Source organism: Abramis brama (assembly GCF_963993115.1).
Source record: "Abramis brama genome assembly, chromosome: 6".
Taxonomy (NCBI): Eukaryota; Metazoa; Chordata; class Actinopteri; order Cypriniformes; family Leuciscidae; genus Abramis; species Abramis brama.
The window spans coordinates 35,060,886-35,082,522 of NC_139968.1; the positions used below are offsets into that span (position 1 = coordinate 35,060,886).

General features: G+C 38.7%; 1 protein-coding gene across 2 annotated transcripts; it reads left to right on the top strand.

The window, feature by feature from the left end:
• The first annotated feature begins 21 nt into the window (after positions 1 to 21).
• LOC311084803 (uncharacterized protein) lies at positions 22 to 20,824 on the top strand. 2 transcript variants are annotated; one of them, XM_084117100.1, is made up of 5 exons: positions 56 to 402; positions 15,579 to 15,908; positions 17,112 to 17,349; positions 19,058 to 19,399; positions 19,743 to 20,824. In XM_084117100.1, the coding sequence occupies exons 2-5, from the start codon at positions 15,894 to 15,896 to the stop codon at positions 19,886 to 19,888; spliced, it is 741 nt and encodes a 246-aa protein (XP_083973226.1). In that variant the 5' UTR covers positions 56 to 402; positions 15,579 to 15,893; the 3' UTR covers positions 19,889 to 20,824. The 2 variants fall into 2 exon arrangements, with proteins under 2 accessions (XP_083973225.1, XP_083973226.1); XM_084117099.1 differs by lacking the exon at positions 17,112 to 17,349 and having other exon boundaries at positions 22 to 402.
• The last annotated feature ends 813 nt before the right edge of the window (positions 20,825 to 21,637 follow it).

A 21,637-nucleotide genomic window follows, 5' to 3' on the forward strand; every position in this document is an offset into this window, starting at 1 on the left:
GCCCCCAGTCTTGCAGTCCGCAGACAGACCCATCTCTATTGGTTTGCGATCCGCCATTACACTGAGAGAAGAAGAAGACAAGCCCCTTTTTCGTTTTCTCTCTCTCTCTCTCTCTCTCTCTCTCTCTCTCTCTCTCTCTCTCTCTCTCTCTCTCTCTCTCTCACACACACACCACCCCCCCGGCCTGTATGCACTGTCATCTGCTCAAATTGTGATTGTCACTAGTAAAAAATAGTAGCCTACACTCTACTTCCATTATGGAGGCTCCCATCATGTTATTTTCACTGCGTCGCCTTCAATGGACAGGAACAGAATGATTTTACGATCAGAATCAAAAAGTGCTGCAAATGAACGTCCTTCTCTTTAATTCGCTCTTGATGATCTTGATTTTACTCGACAATGGTAAGAACCCACTTCACATCTTCACATAAAATATTGATAACATTTTTTTTTTACCAGTGATTTTAATTGTTTGAAATTTAATGTTTGAAATACGATTTGAAGTGAAAAAATAAACTGTTAATAACTGCGGAGTATAAGTAAGGAATAATTAACGACAGGCCGTTGAATTATTAGAAAAATAATGCACACCTGAGGTGGTAATGCGTCACGACCATCCGAGGAAGGTCCCAAAAGGGGGCAAATGTCCATAGCCCCCATGTTAAAATGTCCGTTTTCACAGCATAAATTCATGTTTTTACAGGTTGGTCCCATGGACTTTTATTGTATTTTTCGATAGGTTCCGAGTGCTTGACAACCATGAGGGCTGTGAATTTTTTTCTAACTCGTTAGTTTAGATCGTATTTAGATATAAAATGTATGACAATAAGGGCGTGGTTAACTTTGATTGACAGCTTGACAAGGCAGCGCCACGGAGAATGACAACATAAGAAGCGCCATTTTTTAATACAGTTGACATATAATACTACTGTTTCTGTATCATGAAATGTAGTTTTAAGAGTTTTTCAGGCGAGAATGTAGTTGTTTAAAGCTCAAATCTGTGGTTTATTTATAAAGATTTATGAAAATTGTATTCAGTTGTGAGATCCCGCGATGACCGGGCGCTCGGCGCTCATGTAACGTTACCCCGCCTGGAACAGCCTTTCCTTGGGTTATGAGGTTTGCCACTGACTCTGGCGTCTCTGTAGTGGTTAAACATGAGATATAATCCGTCTTGTGTATATCTAACGGGCGATTTTTGGTTTCGTGAATCTATAATTTGTTCCCTGGCCAATCGTTTTGGGCTGAGGGGAAGTTTCATAACTTTATAAGCTATTTAATTTTACCGTTGTATGGGTAGACTAGAGCGCTGACTTTGTATGTTTGACTGAATTGTTTGCTTTATTTGTATAGCTTCTTGTAACTTTACCTTTTACTTTTATAATGGCTAATATTGATAAAAGTGAAATTGAACAAAAAGAGACTGGGTTGAGTTTTGTCATTTTAAATTTTATTACAACGAATATGATCTGTAATGTTGTTTACTGCAACATCTGTTGTTTAGTACAAACGCACATATTGCCTGGACCATATTAAAATGTTTAATATTTTTATATTTTTATATTATATTTAAAACGAAAAGAGGCAGGTTTGTGTTTTATATTTTGTTTTTTTATAAATAGGCAAACGTTATGTGCAGTGAATATAATCAATACGCGTTGCCTGAACCACATTTGTGTGGCTATAATGTTTAAAATTTCTTTAAATGAAAACGAAAAGAGTTAGTATGGTGTTTGTTTTATAACATATTTCGTTGCCTAAAATATACACAGAGATAACCGGAGTAGCAGAGCGAGCTGAGTGACGCGCGCTGCGTCAGAAGGTGGGCGGGGTTAGGATTTCCCAAGATTTTCCAAGATGGCGCCGCCCATACCCCCCATAAACGGCTTCAAACCAAGCGGGAAGGAAGTCGACCGGAAGTTGAAGCCGGCCGCGTGCCACCATCTTGTAGCAAAACTTCACCTGCTGTTAGCATCCCATTGACTCCCATTCATTTTGGCGTCACTTTGACAGTGAATAACTTTACATCTGAGGCGTTTGAAGACTCCATTTGTCCATTATTTATTTCTAAAGAAACACGACAATGTATAAAATGCTCCATTACCCTGTAGCTTATGTTATGGCCCCGTAGAAGCAGTTTTTGTAAAAGTAGGTTAACGATTGCGTCATAACCACACGACTCTCTGTCGCACAGTAGAGAGATTACCGTATAGACGGGAGGAGAAGCTCGCGGGCAATCGGGGGGACGTGGAGGCAAAATGACAAAATAATTAATCAGAATACCTAGCAAAAGTTGCTCCTGCTCTTAGCTCATGGACACCTCCTACTCACGCTCTCCGTCTCTGCACGTTTCGGAAGGGAATGATTCAGATTTCTATTGGCACAGCTACTAGAAGACAGACGGGTTGCTCACGTGGTTCGTGTAACGCTTTGCTCTGTTTGAGTCTGCGCGTCAGGAAAGGAAGTGCTAAGAAATCGCTAAAAATGGGCTTCACTTGTCTCAATTGAGATCCAATGAGATGGCTCTGTCCACTTCTTATACTGTCTATGCTTCGAACCCGTTCTTCAGAAAGTCTATGGGTGACGTCACAGACGCTTTGTCCATATTTTTTACAGTCTATGGTCACGACGCGAAGCGGAATTACTACAGTTACCACACCTCGAAACGTTGTTCACTGGCTGCGTGGCGTGTCCGTTTTTATTTTGGCTCCAGGTTGAACGCGCACACTGCCTGCGTGACACGCGCGTCTCAGGCGCGGCTCGTGCCGCGCGGAAAACGCGTGCATGCTAGAAATAGAATCGACGCCTATTTTTCACGCGACACGCAAGCGTGTTGGAAGCGTTTCCAGGCAAAATAGAATAGGAAAAGATTTTTGTATGTCATTTTGACATGAATACATATTAATAAATTACATTTTGATGTTTGAAAGTTTAGGTTTTGACAAATGCAGATATAAATGCAATGGAAAAAAAAATATTATCGATTTTCTAATATTGCACCTGTCAATACAGAACGAAATATTCTGTAGCCTATTTTGCCGTCAACACTGCCGACGTTGTCTTTGCTGCTATATATTTATGTTTACATTAAGTATAGGCTTTCCACAACTCTCTCCCCATTATGTCGAATATATCACCAATGAGGCTTATCGTCACGTTTCTGGTGTGCAAAGACATGTAACACGCCACGCAGCCAGTGTGTCACCGGTCGTAAGGCGCCTGATTAAAATGTCAATGATTTCAATGATTAAAACACTCCTGCTCCAAGTAAATCTTTCTTTTGTACCAGTTATTGACAACCTCTAACTGCACAAACAATCCCGGTCTTCCTCGAAGCCATAACGATGAGTTAGTTGTTAGGAACGCTTGTTTGATTAACCGCTACGGTGAAAAGTGAGTTAGCGCGCCAGTGACCGGAAGTGCCTGACCGGAAGTCTCGCACAAAATACCGTCAACTGGCTGCGTCCGTATTTCCGTTAAAAATAAGGTGAATACACGATGTGATTGGCCTGACCCAATTTAGGTTTTTACAGCTCGAAAGTCAACGGAGAGTTGCTAGACTACCCTGGCTGCAAAATACATTTTGCTGCCGCTAGGGTGTGTTGGATTACAATTTTATTAAATGTTTAATTTAGTTTGCAACAGTAAAAGTTGAGTATATTGAAGTTAGCATTTTAAAGTTAGGTTAGGATAATGGTATTAACAGTTCCTGCCAGTCCTGTTTTCTCTATTGTGTTTTAAATGAGTCTTTAATGGCTCTAGCCAGTAGCCCCAAGACGCACCTTTTGTCTTTAATGGCTCTGGGATGGCCAGTTCCTGGCCAGTATCAGCATTTGAATAGGTATGCTGATTAAATTGATACTGGTAACACTCTGGGGTCTGGGGCGGGTTTCCTTAACCTGTATACTCATTTACATGCTTTGTTTGAATTTGTCTCCACCTTCAAAAGTCCCTCCTCCTAAAATGCCTATAAGACACCATGTAAATTTATGTACGTTAGACTTGGAAGAACACTACAGACGACACACAGCGAAGATCCAAATAAATCACTTCTGCTTATCCCAACGTCTCCTGGTTTGCTTTGAAGAAAGAAAAACTTTACAACAGGTGCGTCTAGATTTCTAGGCTAGATGCTTTCAGGAGCCCAGAACAATCCTTGTCAGATGACAGAGAAGCACTGGACTCATGACTTATTTCACAATAAACAAATGGAAAGTGAACGTTACGTTTCTTATAATTAGTTTATGCAATTCAATTTTATTTGACTTATTGAAACTCATTAAACTTTAGAAGTACACATGGATCATGCTATGTTCTGTAGTCTAATTGTTATTAATTATAAACTGTCAGGAAAAAAAAAGTGCAATCTTGTACCTAATATCCAACAACAGCCTGTCACTAGCTTTTTTACAGTCTATCACTGGCAGTCCCTTTGGAAAATGAACCATCTGATTTACTACAGTTAAACTATTTACTGTAAAACTGCAGTAACCAAATTTTAACCATGATATTATTTGTAGTAAAACCATGGTAATAATAATGATAATCAATCAATAAAAAAAGGAAAGAAAAAAAAACTTGGTTACAACAGTTTTACTTATGTAACACCATGGATATTTTTCATAAGGGATGACGTCCTCCCTGAACCATACACGGACACAAAAATAATATTATAAATTATATAAATATGTTAGAAAATCATCTGTGTAAAATATATGCGTTCCCCAAATGTCCCTTCTGACTGTCTGTACATCTCAAGTTCGGCTGTAGGGTGAGCTCCCAGGAGGCGGGACTTTTAAGAAGTTTAGCCAATTGCTGATTCAAGATATAAATGTAGGCTATTCAAGACATGACATAAAATTTAGTCAATTAGCGTTCTCTAATATAATCTGACAAGGGTGCTTATTTCATCGCCCATGACAAGCCACTGCTAAAATCAGGACTGATCTGTAGGCGCAATTTTAATTAGGCTACATGACAAAGGTGGACGCAGTAAAGTCATGTTTATCTGTATAGTCCTTTTTACAATACAGATTGTTTCAAAGCAGCTTTACAGTGAAAACAGGAAAATAATGCAACAAAGTTTGTTTCTGCTGTAAAGCAGATCTAGAAGAAAATAGCTTCATAGTCCAGCTTAAGTAAGTTCAGTGATGGTTCATTTTTCTAGTAAAAAAAAAGATTAATTTAGTTCATTTATCTATACAGCCGCTCTGGAGAAAACTGTGATGTCATCCTCTAGCTCAGTTCAGTTCTCATTTAAAGGTTTCAATGCAGGCACAACATATTATTGTTGAATATTAAATGTCCTCAACTAAGCAAACCAAAAGCAAAAGTCGACAGTCATCAAACTTGACTTGTAAAATCAATACTCTAATGTCCATTTGAGAACTTTGCAGAAAAACTAAAGGTAAAAGAGCTGAGCCCAGACCAACATGCAGTTTTTTTCACCACATTGATTTATTTATTTATTTTGGTAACATTTTACAGAATAAGGTCTCATTTTTCAACATTTGATAATGTATTAACTATCATGAACTAATAATTAGCAATATACATTTGTTAAAGAATTTATTATTGTTTAATAAAAATCCAGCTGTTAATTGTTTGTTACTTCACTGTGCATTAATGTTGAAATAAGATTATAAATGCTGAAGTATTGTTCATTCTTAGTTCATGTTAACTAAAGTAGTTTACTAATGTTAACTAATAAAACTTTATTGTAAAGTGTTACTGGTTTCATGTACATATTGTTCTGTCTCATTTGTTTAAATCGGTCATGGAGGTATCTAAAATGTCATTGAAACTGGTAAATTAACTCACCATAGCTGTTTTTATGAATAACCATAAGTCAAGGTCAAGCAGATGTTCTCTAACTTTGCCTGTTCTGCAACTGAAATTGTTTGATATGCCACAGCCCCACCTATACAATTATTCACCAGCCGCCACTGCGTCAAAGACACATTTGTACCATATCTGAGTCTAAAGGGTACTACAAGGGTCCCATGGTACTAATATGCACGAGAACATACAAAGGTGTGTTCCTATGAGGTTACTGCCCCAGTGAGTTGTTAACAGTGTTAACAATAACATAATGTAATAATTTTCAGTTAAGGCTTATTGAATGTTAAAAAATGGCTTTCAAGTATAATGCTAAGTGGGCATAATAACCCATTTTATTCTTACAAGTAATTTTTAAAGGTCAGTTTGCAAGTTCAAAGGTATGCAAGTTCTAGTGCATGCTTTTAAATGTGAAAAGTATCCGTATCAATTAGGGATGGGGCCGATCCGATCCAGTATCGGTATCGGGACCGATACCAGCGTAATTCACGTATCGGATCGATCCAACCTGCGGAGATATCCGATATCCATGAGTCTGCACTTTAACGTTGTCTGCTGAAATGACCACAGTATATAAACTGGACACAGCGACCCCATTGGATTTAACGGAGACAAATTAAGTTTTTTTTTTTTTTTTTTTTTTTTTAACTTTATTGACAAATTTCCATTTACAAAACAAAGTGGCATGAAGCTTCAGTAGTAGCATAGTCCTTGAAACAGAACGGGTGCAACAAATAAAAGACAATACAAAAAAAGTGCATCTTTAAACAATCATAAGGAACACTGTAGGAAAACATTCTAAGGAAACATTCTAGGGGCTAGGGCTTGTTCAGCAAGCCATATTTATCAATTAAATTATCAAGTTTGATTGCATATTTGCATTTCATTCTCTTTAAAGCTTTAGTAAAAGAAATAAACTCATTGTGAAAAACAGGAAACTTAGGATTAATCGACCTGAATTTACATTTCTGTATGTAAAATTTACTAAGAATCAGGACATTGTTAATCAAAAAATATAAATCATTGTTTTGTAAGATAATACCATAAATAATATCATTCTGAGTAAAGGGATCTAGGGGGATATTAGAATGGAGCCAGCCATGAATGTCAGTCCACAAAGCATCTATCAAAGGGCATTGGAAGAATAAGTGTTCTGTGGTTTCTATATCTTTACAAAAAACACAGCTATTTGTGTCAAAGCCAAATCGTAGATGTAGAAATTCATTTGAAGGATATATACCATTTAGAATTTTAAAATGCATTTCTTTAGATTTTGGAAAGATGGGGAATTTAAGATATTTGGTTCTTAGAGAATATATAATGTCCTTTGAAAAGAAGTTAGTTATAGAGTTTCGGAAGGAAAACATTGGATAAGAGATTTCATTAAAAAGACTTCTGATTATTTTATTGGGAAATTTGGTGGATGCAAAGTCACAACCGCCCATTAAAAGACGTGGAAGACAGGGAGTGACAGTCACAGAGTTTAAAAGGTCTCCCTTAATTAGGCCCAGAATGGTGGCAGGAATTGCTTTAGTTATAGAATGGAATAATTTCGGGCAAATATTCAAGTTGTATTTCAAACAAAAATTTTCATGGGACATTATACAACCTTCTCCATCAATAAAGTTTAACACAGACCAGATGTCTTTATCCATTAATTCCTTATTGTAAATTGATTTGTTTTTAATCAGGATGTATCTGTTGTTCCAAATTGGTGTACTGTGTGGAGTGAAATTATGACTGTACAACATTTTCCAATATAAAAGCACTTGCTGGTGAAAAAGGGATAGCTTAATAGGCAATTTTTGAATGGTGAAGTCACATCTTAATAACATATCAATACCACCTACTTTCTTAAAAAATTCTCTAGGAATATGAAACCAAAAATGTTCATTACTTAAAAGGGACTTTAACCAGTTTATTTTCAAGGTTCCATTTATAAAATCAAAATCTATGGCTTGTAAACCTCCATGTTTATATTCTTTGGTCATTACAGCTTTTTTAATATAATGGGTTTTCCTTTTCCAAATATAAGCAAAATTAATTTGGTTAATCTTTTTCCCGGCTCTGTTAGAAATAGCTAAAGAATATGCAGGATAAATACACCTCGAGATACTTTCCATCTTAGTCAAAAAAACTCGGCCCAGTAAACTGATATCTCTTAACAACCAGGAATTAAGTTTAGCTTGGCAATTCTTCAATACCTCATTTATATTCTTGCTTTCTCTTACAGTGACATCTTTGGAAATATGTATACCTAAATATTTGACAACTGTCCTTATGGGAATGTTGTATGCATTTGTTAATACACAATGATGGATTGGCATTAGTTCACATTTGTTTAGATTGAGTTTGAGTCCTGAGGCTTTGGAAAAAATATCAATGGTTTTTATAATCTTTGGGACCTCTGTTAAATGTTTCATAAAAACAGTTGTATCGTCCGCTAATTGGCTTATGATTATGGGTTTACCCAACACATTTAAAGGAGCAATATTCGAGGTCTTGACAAAAATAGATAGCATCTCAGTGGCAATAATAAACAGAAAAGGAGATATTGGGCATCCTTGTTTGATTCCCCGTTTGATAGAGAACCTCGGCGTAGTGCCACCTGGTAATGAGACCGAGCTGTTTGCATTATCATATAAAGATTCAATGATGTTACGAAATTTGTCCCTGAATCCAAAATATTTAAGGCATTGGAAAATGAAAGGATGTTCAATCGAGTCGAAAGCCTTGTAAAAATCAAGAAAAAGAATAAACCCATCATCTTCTATTAAGTGACTATAATCTAAAAGGTCTAAAACTAAGCGAATGTTGTTGTGAATCGATCTATTTTTCATAAAGCCAGATTGAGAGTCACTAATAATTTTGTCTAAATTGGATTTTAATCTGTTAGTATAAACATGCGTAATAATTTTATAATCCGTGTTCAGTAAAGTAATAGGTCTAAGATTATCTAAAATTTTTGTGACAGTGACATCAGAATCACACAACCTTGCAAAGTCCTCATCTATATGCGGAATATAATTTTCAATATGTTTGAAAAAAGTGTCAGAGTCATTCTTAGAAAACATAGTGGAGTACAGCTTACTATAAAAGGAGACAATTTCTTCAGCAATGTTTATCGGGTCAAAGCATAACTGATTATTAATCAATAAAGTTTTAATTGAGTTCCTCTCCTGTCTTCTTTTTTCTAAGCGGCAAAAATATGACGTGCTCTTCTCACCATCCTCCATCCATTTGGCCCTGGATCTAACATAGGCCCCTTCCGCCTTTATGAGAAAAACTTCATCAAGTTTATTTTGCAAGGTTGATAAATTCTGCTTATCCCCGTCAGATAATGATGCTTTCAGACAATAGTTGTTAATTTCTTTAATCAAATTTAGCTCAGTTTCTCTGTTACTTTTATTAAAGGATTTGCCAAATTGAATAGAAAATTCCCGAATTTTGAATTTTAAAAACTTCCATCTCGAAACGTATGAGGTTAAGGAACATTCAGATTTAGTTTCTGCAATTAAACGTTTTATACCATCACAGTATGTTTTATTATTCAATAACCTAGAGTTACATTTCCAGTAGCCTTTGTTTCTATAGTTGAGTCCAGGTGGTGAGAAAAGAATTTTTAAAACAGAATGATCCGTAAGGGGAGCGGCTGACGAGAAACAGCTAGTGACCATCTGCAACATAGTAGCAGAAATTAGCCAAAAGTCAATTCTGGACTTTGTCACATCGTTTGGTTTGAACCAGGAGTACTGTTTGGTGTCAGGGTATTTAAGACGCCATGGATCTAATAAGTTGTGAGTACTGCAGAAGTTAGATAGAATAGGGTTTTGAGAATTGCAGTTACCCCTGGGAGGGTATCTATCCAGATATTCATTAAAAAACATATTAAAATCCCCCCCCCATAATTATATTGGCAGATGGATAAGTGCACCTAAAATTTTTAATAACCTCTGAGGCCTTCAAGATCAATTGTTTGTTATGTGTGAGATTATTATACCCATAGATGTTGACTAAAATTATGTACTGTTCATCAAATTTAAGAACGCAGATTAGCCATCTACCAATGTTGCTGCATTTAGATGCTATTAAATTGCCAGGAGAGTTATGAAACAAAATTGCAAGACCTGCTGATTTAGTGGAACCATGATCATAAAGGATCTTATCCCCCCGCTGGTTAATCCAAAACTTTTCATCTTCTGGTGTGGAATGTGTTTCCTGTAACAGAACAAAGTTAGTTTTTTCGCCCTTACAAAACAAAAAAATAGCTTTCCTGTTGGTGCTGTCTCTTAAGCCCCTAGCATTCAACGATAAACAAGAAAAGGAAACAGAGTTCAACATAAAAGAAAAAAGAAAAAATGTATATCTAGCAACTGCTAAACCAAGAACCCAGACAAGAGTTTGAGAGGTAAGTAAAAAGGCCCAGCTGTAGGCAATGTCCCTTTAATGTGATAACATATGTAACTGTTAAACTTAACTCACCGACCTGTTTAGGTTAAGAACATTTGAACCCCTATGACGTACAAAAATAAGCTACACTCAACCTGTAACCCTTCTCAGGTAATTCTTTGTCCGTCAATGTAAGCATCTCCTCCTCTGAAGTAGGCTCTCTTCCCTGCGGCCCGTGCCTGTTGGATTTTTGGCCACGCCGCTGCGCGCGTGTCTCGGTCGGCTTTGCAGAGGTCTTCCATGAAGCCAATCCCCAGGTCCCTGCAGATGGGTGAATCTTTGGTCAACCTCCACAGCGCGTCGCGGTGTACTCTCCGGGTAAATTGGATGATGACGTGCCTCGTCCTGTTTTCTTCCCGTCGACCCAGCCGGTGCACCGAGTCCACAATGTAATTAATGTTCGGGGACCATGGTGGGGAGATTTTGATCAGCAAGCTGGTCACGGTATCACGAAGGTTTTCTCCTTCTTTCTCTTTTATTCCGCGAATTCGTAAATTCCAGCGTCTCTTATATCTTTCCAATTCCAGGACTCTTTCTTTCAGTTCTGCAGTATCTTTCTTATTAGTAGCTGCAACCTTGTCCATCACTTGCAGTAGGGTTTTGCAGTCTTTAATCTCTGCCGCATTAAATTCGACCGCCTTCGCCATGTTAGCAAGCATTACAGAGTTTTGTTGAATCTGAGTGCTGAGAGACTCGACCTTGTTAGTTAGCATTGAAGTTTGGTTTGAAAGTTGTTTTATTGCGTCCAGGATAGCACTTACACTTTCTTCCGACACCAGATCCTTCTTTTTGGGATTCGGTTGGGTTTTGACCGGAGAAAACGGGTCTTTTCGCTCGGCGCTGTCGTTCGAGACCTCCATTTTGGTAGCGTAGTCATGTCCTCCAGCTGACACACTTCCTCGTCTTGTTGTAGAGGGTTTCATGAGTCGGGAGGTATTTGTGTTGAGTTCTTTTCACGGGGTATATAAAAAATTAGTCAGAGAGTAAGTTTGAATAAAAAAAAATTCTGGGACATGCAGACGGAGCTCAAGCCTTCACGTGCACCCGCCTCGCCATCTTGCCGGAAGTCCACGGAGACAAATGAAGTCAATTAGAATCACTAACTTCCTGATGGTCGAGCGTACTGCGCAGACTCGAACTGAGCTTGACGACGTAGATGTGACGTGAGCAACCCGTCTGTCTTCTAGTAGCTGTGCCAAGAGAAATCTGAATCATTCCCTTCCGAATCTTGCAGAGATGGAGAGTGTGAGTAGGAGGTGTCCATGCGCTAGGAGCAGGAGTAACTTTTACTAAGTATTTTGATTAAATACTTTGTCACTTTGCCTCCACGTCCCCCCGAATGCGCGCGAGCTTCTCCTCCTGTCCATACGGTAATTCTTTACTGTGCGACAGAGAGTCGCGTGGTTATGACATAATCGTTAGCCTATTTTTACAAAAACTGCATCTACGGGGCCATAACGTAAGATACAAGGTAATGGAGCCTTTTATACATTTTCGTGTTTCTTTAGAAATAAATAATGGACAAATGGAGTCTTTAAATGCCTCAGATGTAAAGTTATTCGCTGTCAAAGTGACGCCAAAATGAATGGGAGTCAATGGGATGCTAACAGCAGGTGATGGTCTGCTAGCCAATGGCGGCGCCCGGGGAAGCTTCAATGTTTTCCGAAACATTGGGGCCTCAGAAATGACTCCGAAAGTGATTCCCGCCGGCGAGTCTGCTAGCTGGCTGCAAACTGCGGAATGGATTTCCTGAACAGAGTTATGAGACACGCCCCCGCTCAGGAAATCCGTTCTGCAGTTTGCGGCTAGCCAACATGTCGCTTTGTGCAAATACTTCACACTGGAAACGCAAAGACAGCAAAATGCAATGTTTGCAAAGCCGTAATTCAGATATATTTAAAGCTCCCTCGCGTCGTACAACACAACGAACGCAATCAAACATTTAAAAAAGCAACACATTACTGTGCGTTCTCACCAAACTCGAATAGTGCGTCAAATTCGCGTCTACCGCGTCTAGTTGAAGGCTTGAATATTTTGAATCCATTCGCGCGTCTGAGGCGAAATCCGCTTGTCTGTTTGCAAGATGCTGATGTTGATCGAGCAATCATCGAGAGAGTTACCGCATCGGAGCGAGGATCACCCTTCATATAGTGTGTGTGTAAGATGTTTACACTTGCACTTTTCTTATATTTCAAGACTCAAGTATTTGATTTTTACATTTTGGGAATGTAATAAATATTGACATGACAATAGGATGTTAACAGGATTTCCTGTTTTTCTGACTTCCTTATGATAACAAAAATATTAAAGCAAACACAGCTCTGGTATCGGAATAGTATCGGTATCGGCCGATATCCAAATTCAGGTATCGGGATCGGATCGGAAGTGAAAAAATGTGGATCGGTGCATCCCTAATATCAATACCTGCGATACTGGCCCTGTATTTACATTCGATTTCGGATTTCGCCCCTAAAATACAGACTGAACCTCACAGCGATTGGCTGCCACCCACGTTTTTCGCTTGATTTTTGCATAAAATTGAGAACTGCCCAACTCAACTTCCATATGAATGAATTGAAAACCTACAGAAACTGAATAATCAAACACTTGCTTCACTGTGTAATTTCTAAACTGAATATGTATCCTTATTAAAGCTACAAAAGTGATTCAGTCAAGTGGTGTGAGTGATTTTTACTTTTATTGTTCTTTGGTGGTCTTTGCGTGTTGGTTAAAAATTATTATTATATATTTTTTTAATGAAATGAATGTAGTTTATTTTAGTATATTTTGTATTTTTAGGGGATTTCACAGTACTAAATTACATTTACGCTGTATTTATAATCCATGCATTTATTCAGTTAACGCATAGACCTGAAAATTCAATTTCCAAATTAAACTGTTGTAAATCTTGAATGCTTTAGAGCACAGACTTAAGTTTGATCTCTTTTCAAAGACAACGATTATTGCTGAAGTGAATTTTTTTTTTAAGTTAACTGTTTCTTATTTTGAACATTTATTGTTATGAAAAATGTGCAAAAATACTATTTTCAATTTTTATATGAAATATATATTTTCAAAAACATGTTTTACTCTAAAACTGTGAGAAAACCAAATCCATAAATCTAAACAAATTGTTTTCCAAATTTTAGCTTGATTTCTCAAAAAATTTGCTTACAGTAAGATTTTGTTTGGCTGCAGTAAAGGTTTCATTAGATGGAATGTGTCTCCCATTCATTTCCCACAAGGAGCTCGCCCTCGATCGGCCCAAAGCCGGCATCCTACCAGCGCGGAAGGTCTCTACGTGTTACTGTCTTTTCTCGAGGCAAAGTATATTTTGATTAAATGCAATACATTTGAATATGTATTATCTCGTTATTTCATCTGACTCCATAAATGAAAAGGTTTTAATGATATCTGTGGATCATTAATTATGAGCGAATGTTTGACTATTCCTTTTAACTCTTAATGAAAACAATGTCCAAATCAGTTAGAATAATCAAATATAACAATTTATTATGTCAGGTAAATGTATCATGCCAATTTTATAATCAGTTCAAAGATAATCGATACAAAACATCAAATGCTCTGGAATAGAGAGAAGATGCAAACTCAACATTAAGAAATACATGAGGCTGAGAGATCTCTCTCTCAGCCTTATGGGCGAATCTGAGTTACAGAAAAGGCCCCGAACTCTCTGCGGCATTTCATTATATAGACAAACCTTTCACAAGGAAACATGTACTAACAAAAGAAATTTGCATTCAGAGGTCGCACGTTTTGGGGGTGTGACCATTTGTCAGGAGATCATCTTTCTTTGTCTGCCAGTTATCTTTAAACTCTTAAAACCTTATTACCTTCTGTTTTACTTATTTGGAAATGAGACATTTGTACCAGTCGCACTGAGACATTTTAAATGATACCAAACATGAAAAATACTCTGTGATAATCATTCACATTAAACTCTACATTTTCTTGGGTGTTTTACATGTGGTCTCAGCATGAGAGAGGGGGAGTGGGGAAGAGGGGGAGAGACGTAGAGGTGAGACTTTGCCTCACAAATGGTGAGTTTAAATGCTAATTTCGAGAGAGGTCTTTTGTCCTCTCTCAGGGTCTGGTCGCTCTTCAGCCAGACTGTCTGGCATTTCCTAATTTCTCAATTCTTACAGACAGAGCACAAGTGTGACTATTTTTTTCAGTACCATTTAACCTGTTTGAATCATGTCCATGATTTTTTTTTTCACTTCATAGCAAGTGCCAAAACCTTTACCAAGTTTCGTACCATTCCGATGAAGAAAAAAAATCAAATAAAAATTGACCGAAGAGCACCAGCTGTATGTAATACTATACTATAGGCTACTAAAGAATAAAAGTACTGTGATATGCTTGCAGATTTGTATAGAAAACATGCTGTTCACAGTTTTGCTAATAATAATAATGCAACAGCTATTTATTCTTCTTTGAAATGTGGGTTCCGTGTCAGAATGTCTGTTTATGTTTTGGTCTGTAAGATTCCATCCCAAGGCGTCATATACTGACGCTTTTGACATTTCATCTACATCCGACGCACATGGCACCCTTTAGCGTCAATATGAGACGCAGATAAATATGGGCACCAAGGCGCCTCCTAGCGGTCTAACCCTACCCCAGACCTAAACCTACCCATAATCTTTGTCTCATAATTGACGCTAAAGAGTGCCATGTGCGTCGGATGTAGACGAAATGTCAAAAGCGTCAATATATGACGCCCTAGGATGAGAATGCGTTGGAGATTCTGACTGTTACCAATTTACCCAATAGTATCTATTTAGACACCTCGGGTTGCCAGTTGGTGGAAAACATCATATATTGCAGCCATGGAAGCCATGAACAAACCGGGTCAGACATCACACCCGACCCTTAAAAAGCCTTTTTATCCATAGAGAGCCGCTTCACAGATGTGCCAGTACATATTTGTGTTTTTTTTTTTTTTATCTTAGCGTGCTTGAATGAATTATAGCATTGTCATATATAACGCTAGACAAAGGATGCCAGAAAAAAACAGATGTTGCAATTATTGCGTTAAAATATTTGTAACGAGTTAAACTGACCAATTAATCGCATACTTTAAAGTGTTGATTTTGAGAGCCTTAATTGATGTATTTTACATCAGCTGATCAAATGTAACTTGAATGTAATGTGAGAAAATCTTCTGCCAAATTAAAATGTAATGTAGCTAAACACTATTTATGTGGGAGATTCAAACCGCAAGATTAAAAATATATTGTAGTAAAAAATGTTAATTTCTTCTCCAGGTGTTTTCGGTGTTGGATCAGAAGATGTGTCAGTGATGGAGGGAGATTCAGTCACTTTATACACTGGTGTTCAAACAAACCAAGAAGAAGATATTAAATGGTATTTTAATGACATTCGCATCGCTCAAATCAATGGAGATCTCAACCAGACCTGTACAGATGTTCAGTGTAATGAAGGTACTGAGAGATTCAGAGACAGACTGAAGCTGGATCATCAGACTGGATCTCTTACCATCACAAACATCACAACTGAAGACTCTGGACTTTATGAACTGAAGATCATCAGCAGAAGCAGCATTAGTGGAAATATCTTCAATGTTACTGTTCATGGTGAGTTAGTGAATGTTTATATTGTTAGTTTGCCTTATTTTACCCCCCAATAATATTCAGTTATTTTCTTAATTTTTTTTCTCAGTTTTTTTCTTGTCCACTGACAAGTTGTTAGTTTTAACAGTTAATTTTTTCATAGGAATCTGCAGTTGAGCTCATAGGGAGTCGACAGTGTTTAATCACACAATCTCTGATCAGCTTCTGTTATTATCTGTTTAAATTATGATTTTATATAAAATATATAAAATGGGTTTGAGTACAAAACAAATAGTTTATTTTCAGATTGAAAGTTAAGAAAGGGTTTATGCAATTGCATTCGTGATTACACAGGTCACCTTTCGGCGAAACCTACGCTCACTCTCACCCTCTCGCCTATCCTCTCTGGTCTCATCCACACTTCCTCCACCTGATCAGCTTTTAACACTATACTAACAGTGCAACTGATAATCTTTTCTCCACTTTAACATCCTGCTTGGACAACTTCTGCCCCCTTTCCTCCAGGCCAGCCCACGCCACACCCTCTGCCCCCTTGGTTTTCTCTGCGAAGATTGTTTTAAACTCTGGGGTGCAGAGAGGAAGTGGCGCAAATTGAAAGATCCTACTGACCTTGGTCTTTATCAATCCCTCCTCTCTTCCTTCTCTGCTAATATCTCTACTGCTAAAGTGACTTACTATCACAACAAAATTAACAATTCTTCAGACTCTCGCATGTTTTTCAAAACCTTCTCCTCTCTTCTCAACCCTCCTCTTCCTTCATCAACACTAACAGCTGACGATTTTGCTACATTCTTTATAAATAAAACAACCACCATCAGCAGCCAATTTACCAATCCACAAACTGACACACACATTTTACCAGCTAACACACACATTCTACCCTCCTTCTCACTACTTTCAGAGGCAGAAGTCTCCAATCTCCTCCTTTCCAATCGCTCGTCCGCTTGATCCTATTCCCACTAACCTACTTCAAGCCATTTCATCCTCAGTTGTACCCGCACTCACACACATCATAAACACCTCTTATCACGCTGGTACTTTTCCCACAGCATTTAAGGAGGCTCGTGTAACCCCACTGCTTAAGAAACCCACTCTAAATCCAGCACATCTGGAAAATTACGGACTGGTAGGCTATCTCCTCTTCCATTCGTCGCGAAAATACTTGAATGAGTTGTTTTCAACCAGATCTCTTCCTTCCTTACACAGAACAACCTCTTGGAGAACAACCAGTCTGGTTTCAAAAGCGGACACTCAACTGAGACTGCCCTGCTCTCAGTAATTGAAGCTCTGAGACTGGCAAGAGCAGCTTCCAAATCCTCAGTTCTCATCCTGCTGGATCTGTCTGCTGCCTTTGACACAGTTAACCACCAGATCCTCCTGTCAATCCTAAAGACGAAGGGCATCTCGGGAAACGCACTCCAATGGTTCAAGTCTTACCTCTCAGGTAGGTCCTTTAGGATATCATGGAGGGGTGTCTAAGACCCAACATCTAGCTACTGGAGTGCCTCAGGGCTCAGTGCTGGGACCACTTCTCTTTTCCATCTACATGACATCACTAGGATCTGTGATTCAGAAACATGGCTTTTCCTATTACTGCTACGCTGATGACACACAACTCTACCTCTCATTCGTATGATCGTATCTTGGCCTGCCTGACAGACATTTCTGGCTGGATGAAGGACCTTCAACTAAACCTTGCGAAGACAGAGCTACTCGTGGTCCCGGCCAACCCAACACTTTATCACAACTTCACCATTCAGCTAGACTCGTCATCCATAACTCCATCAAGGTCAGCCAGGAACCTTGGTGTGGTAATTGATTAACAATTGAACTTCACAGACCACATTGCTAGAACTTGCCCGGTCATGCAGATTTGCCTTGTACAACATTAGGAGGATCAGGCCCTTCCTATCAGAGCTACACAACTCCTTGTCCAAGCGCTAGTTTTATCCAGACTGGACTATTGTAACACTCTCCTGACTGGCCTTCCAGCTTGCACAGTCAAACCTCTGCAACTGATCCAGAATGCCGCAGCTAGAGTGGTCTTTAACGAGCCGAAGAGAGCACACGTCACTCCTCTCCTCACAAAATTGCACTGGTTGCCAGTTGCTGCTCGCATCAAATTCAAGTCACTGATGTTTGCCTACAGAACAACCACTGGCTCTGCTCCCTGTTACTTAAACTCATTACTTTGGACTTATGTGCCATCCAGAAACTTGTGCTCTGCAAGCGAACAACATCTTGTGGTGCCATCTCAAAGAGGCACAAAATATATTTCTCGGACCTTTACCATGACTGTGTCACAATCACGCCAGACTCCACCCTCACTCAATCACAGCGCACTCCCTCTCCTGAATACTGATTACACGCACCTGCACGTCATCATCCAACAATCACCTCCAGCACTTAAAACCCGATCTCACTCTCAGTCATTGTCCGGTATTGTTTGCATCAAGATGCTAATGCTGTGCTTACCTCTAGGACTCCTATGCTGTTTACCTGTCTCCTTGTTGTCTCACCAAGTCTCCATCGTTGTTCCTCGTCTCCAGTGTGTTCTCCCGAGTCTGTTTCATTCCGCTGTGTCTCCATCCGATCTCCATCTACAAGAAAACGAACTGAGTCATTCAAGTCTGTGTCATCTGGATATTCTACTCACCCACTTACCTTCACTGCCGATCACTCATCTGGTTGTTCAATAAACTATCATTACCTGCATCCATGTGTCTGACCCTTCTGTCTTGTAACAGACTGTTCCCTGCTGGTGGAATGATCTGCCTAACTCAACCAGAGCTGCTGAGTCCATAGCCACTTTCAAAAAACGTCTGAAGACGCTTCTTTTTCGACAGCACTTTATCCAGTAATACTAACACTTTCTCTACTATTCTATTCTATTCTGTTCTTTAATAATAATTTTTTTTTTTTTTTTTTTTTTTTTTTTTTTTACTGCGTTAGATTAAACTGAGAAGCGTCATAGCACTTGCATATTGTTGTCCTACTGTTAGTTTAACTGCTTCTATTGTTCTCATTTGTAAGTCGCTTTGGATAAAAGCGTCTGCAAAATGAATAAATGTAAATGTGATCACAGTTCTCTCATGTTGTGGCGTTTGTTGTTTTCATCTAGAAATGTAATAATCTGTTGGTTTGTGTTTCAGGTGTTTCTGCTGCTAAACGAGATGAAGTGAATAGAAAGACAATGAAGGAAGGAGAATTTCTTACTTTAGATCCTAGTGTAATAATAAACACACATGATTTAATTATGTGGCATTTTTATGACATTGTCATCGCTGAAATCACTGGAAATCAGAGTAAGACCTGTACAGATGTTCAGTGTAAAGAGAGATTCAGAGACAGACTGAAGCTGGATCATCAGACTGGATCTCTGATCATCACAAACACCAGAAACACAGACTCTGGAGAATATGAACTACAGATCATCATCATCAACAGCAGCTTCAGCATCACTAGAGTGAAGAGATTCAGTGTTTCTGTTATTGGTGAGTGTCTAATTCTTTTTGACTAATAATAAATAAATAAAAAAAGTTCAATATTTTTAAATCAACCCAATAACTGATGGGTATGGACAGTTTAAAAAAGCGAACTTTGACTCACTGACACTTTGACTAAAGTTATTAACTTGAAAAATGCAGTTTTCCTGTGAATAGTGTTTTTATAAGGTGCCATTTATAAGTTAAATCAATATCATACTACTGATGACCAGAAAGGTGTATGTATAAGGTAGAAAGGTGTAAATATGAGTCAAAGATATTGTTAAATACTGAGTGTATTATCAGTCGGTGACATGTAACATTGTCTGTCTGTCTGTCTGTCTGTCTGTAGCTGTTCCAGGTTCAGGTCTGTCTTCAGGAGCTGTAGCAGGAATAGTTGTTGCTGTTCTGCTGGTTTCTGCAGCTGCTGCTGTGATTTACTTCTGTCACCATAAGATCTATACAGCAGTACAGAACTTAATTATTACATATAGCTGATTTAACAAGAAATAGGAATAGCAATCCGTCTAGATATTCATTTTTGTTGCTTCATCTTTAGATGAGTGTGATTTGAACTTGAATAACATACCTTAGTCCAGCAACTTCCTTTCAGTAAAGTTTAATAACAAAATTAACTGGAAAATGTTACACGGTCAAAAAACTGTATCGCTCCAACATTGCATCACAAGAAAAAACAACCGTCATTGCCGTAAATGACACCATCGTCAATACGAAATTGATTGCTTGATGCACACAATTATTTATTCCACATCTATATAAAGAAATGTGACTTTTGGCTCTTACAAGGAATTTAATTCTAAATACAAACATAAATGTAAACTGTGAATAAATAGTAATTTTTTGTCCTTTATTTTTAACACCACTGTTCACCAGTGAGGCAGTCAAAACGATCAAAAACACAAATAACGCCAAAATTAACTAAACAACAATTCATATAAAAACATAAAGTGTGACTTTTGTCAGATAGCAAGTCTTGTAAGAAAATGCCAATACAACAGTTTAAGCATTTTTGAAAAATCTTGTGAGTATTCACTCTAATTGCTAGTTCAGGTTTGTCTGAAGGCTACAGGTTGTCCAGTCAGAATAATGATGTCTCACTCCAAATCGTTGTTTTATTAAATGTGCATAGATGTGTGGTTCTACAAAATACAGATATGAATATGGATATAAACATTAAACACAAGAACAATATGAATAAAGCTTATTTGGTAAATTACTGACGAATAAAGGTAAAAAAAATAAAACACAACAATCTCTATGATGAAATACTTGAATAAGTGGGAATGGATGTGTGTGGGCTAACGCTATACACGAGCTGTGCATGCGAGCATGGCTACTGCTGCATGTGCCGTCAAACCGAGATGTAAACTGAGCGCATGTGCGCGACCTGAGATACAACGTGCATTGGTAGGCTACTGATTTATACTTCTGCGTTGGACCTACGCCGGAGCTTCTACGCTGCAACGCATTGGTTTTCATTTATACTTCTGCGTCGTTGTCCGCGTTGACGCGCATTACACATGCAGAGGGAGCATGTGAAACCTGAGGGAGCGGTCCTAGCAGACCAATCACAGCGCTTGCGTCCACGTAGAGTTGACGCGTTGTTACATTTTTGTAGAGGTGCACGTCAGGTTACGCCGAAGGGTACGCGCGCTACACACAGCCTACGACGTAGCTACGGCGTGAGTTTGAGAAGTATAAATAGGCCTTGACAACGAATGACATAAATATACGTGGAATGGCAGTAATGTCACAGCAGCCGAATATGATTAAGTAAACAACATTAAATGGATAGGCTACACGGTTACAGGCGGATTAGCGTTCGTTGAGACTTAAGGCCTCATTATACTTCTGCGTCGAAACTACGCCGGAGCCTCTACGCTGTAGGCAACGTGTTGGTTTTCATTTATACTTCTGCGTCCTTGTCCGCGTTGACGCGCAGAGGGAGCATGTGAAACCCGAGGGAGCGGTCCTAGCAGACCAATCACAGCGCTTGTGTCCGTGTAGAGTTGACGCGTTGTTACATTTTTGGAGAGGTGCACGTCAAGTTACGCCGAAGGGTACGCCCCAGCCAACATGTCCATGTGGGCCCCACATGGGTTTTCTCTGGGTTATATGGGTGTCATGTGGGCATGGGCTCAGAGTGGGCACTTTGATGGGGTTATTATGGGCCCCAGTTTGGTTTAGGTTGTGGGCTCCATCTAGGCTGCCCATTATTGTTTATTT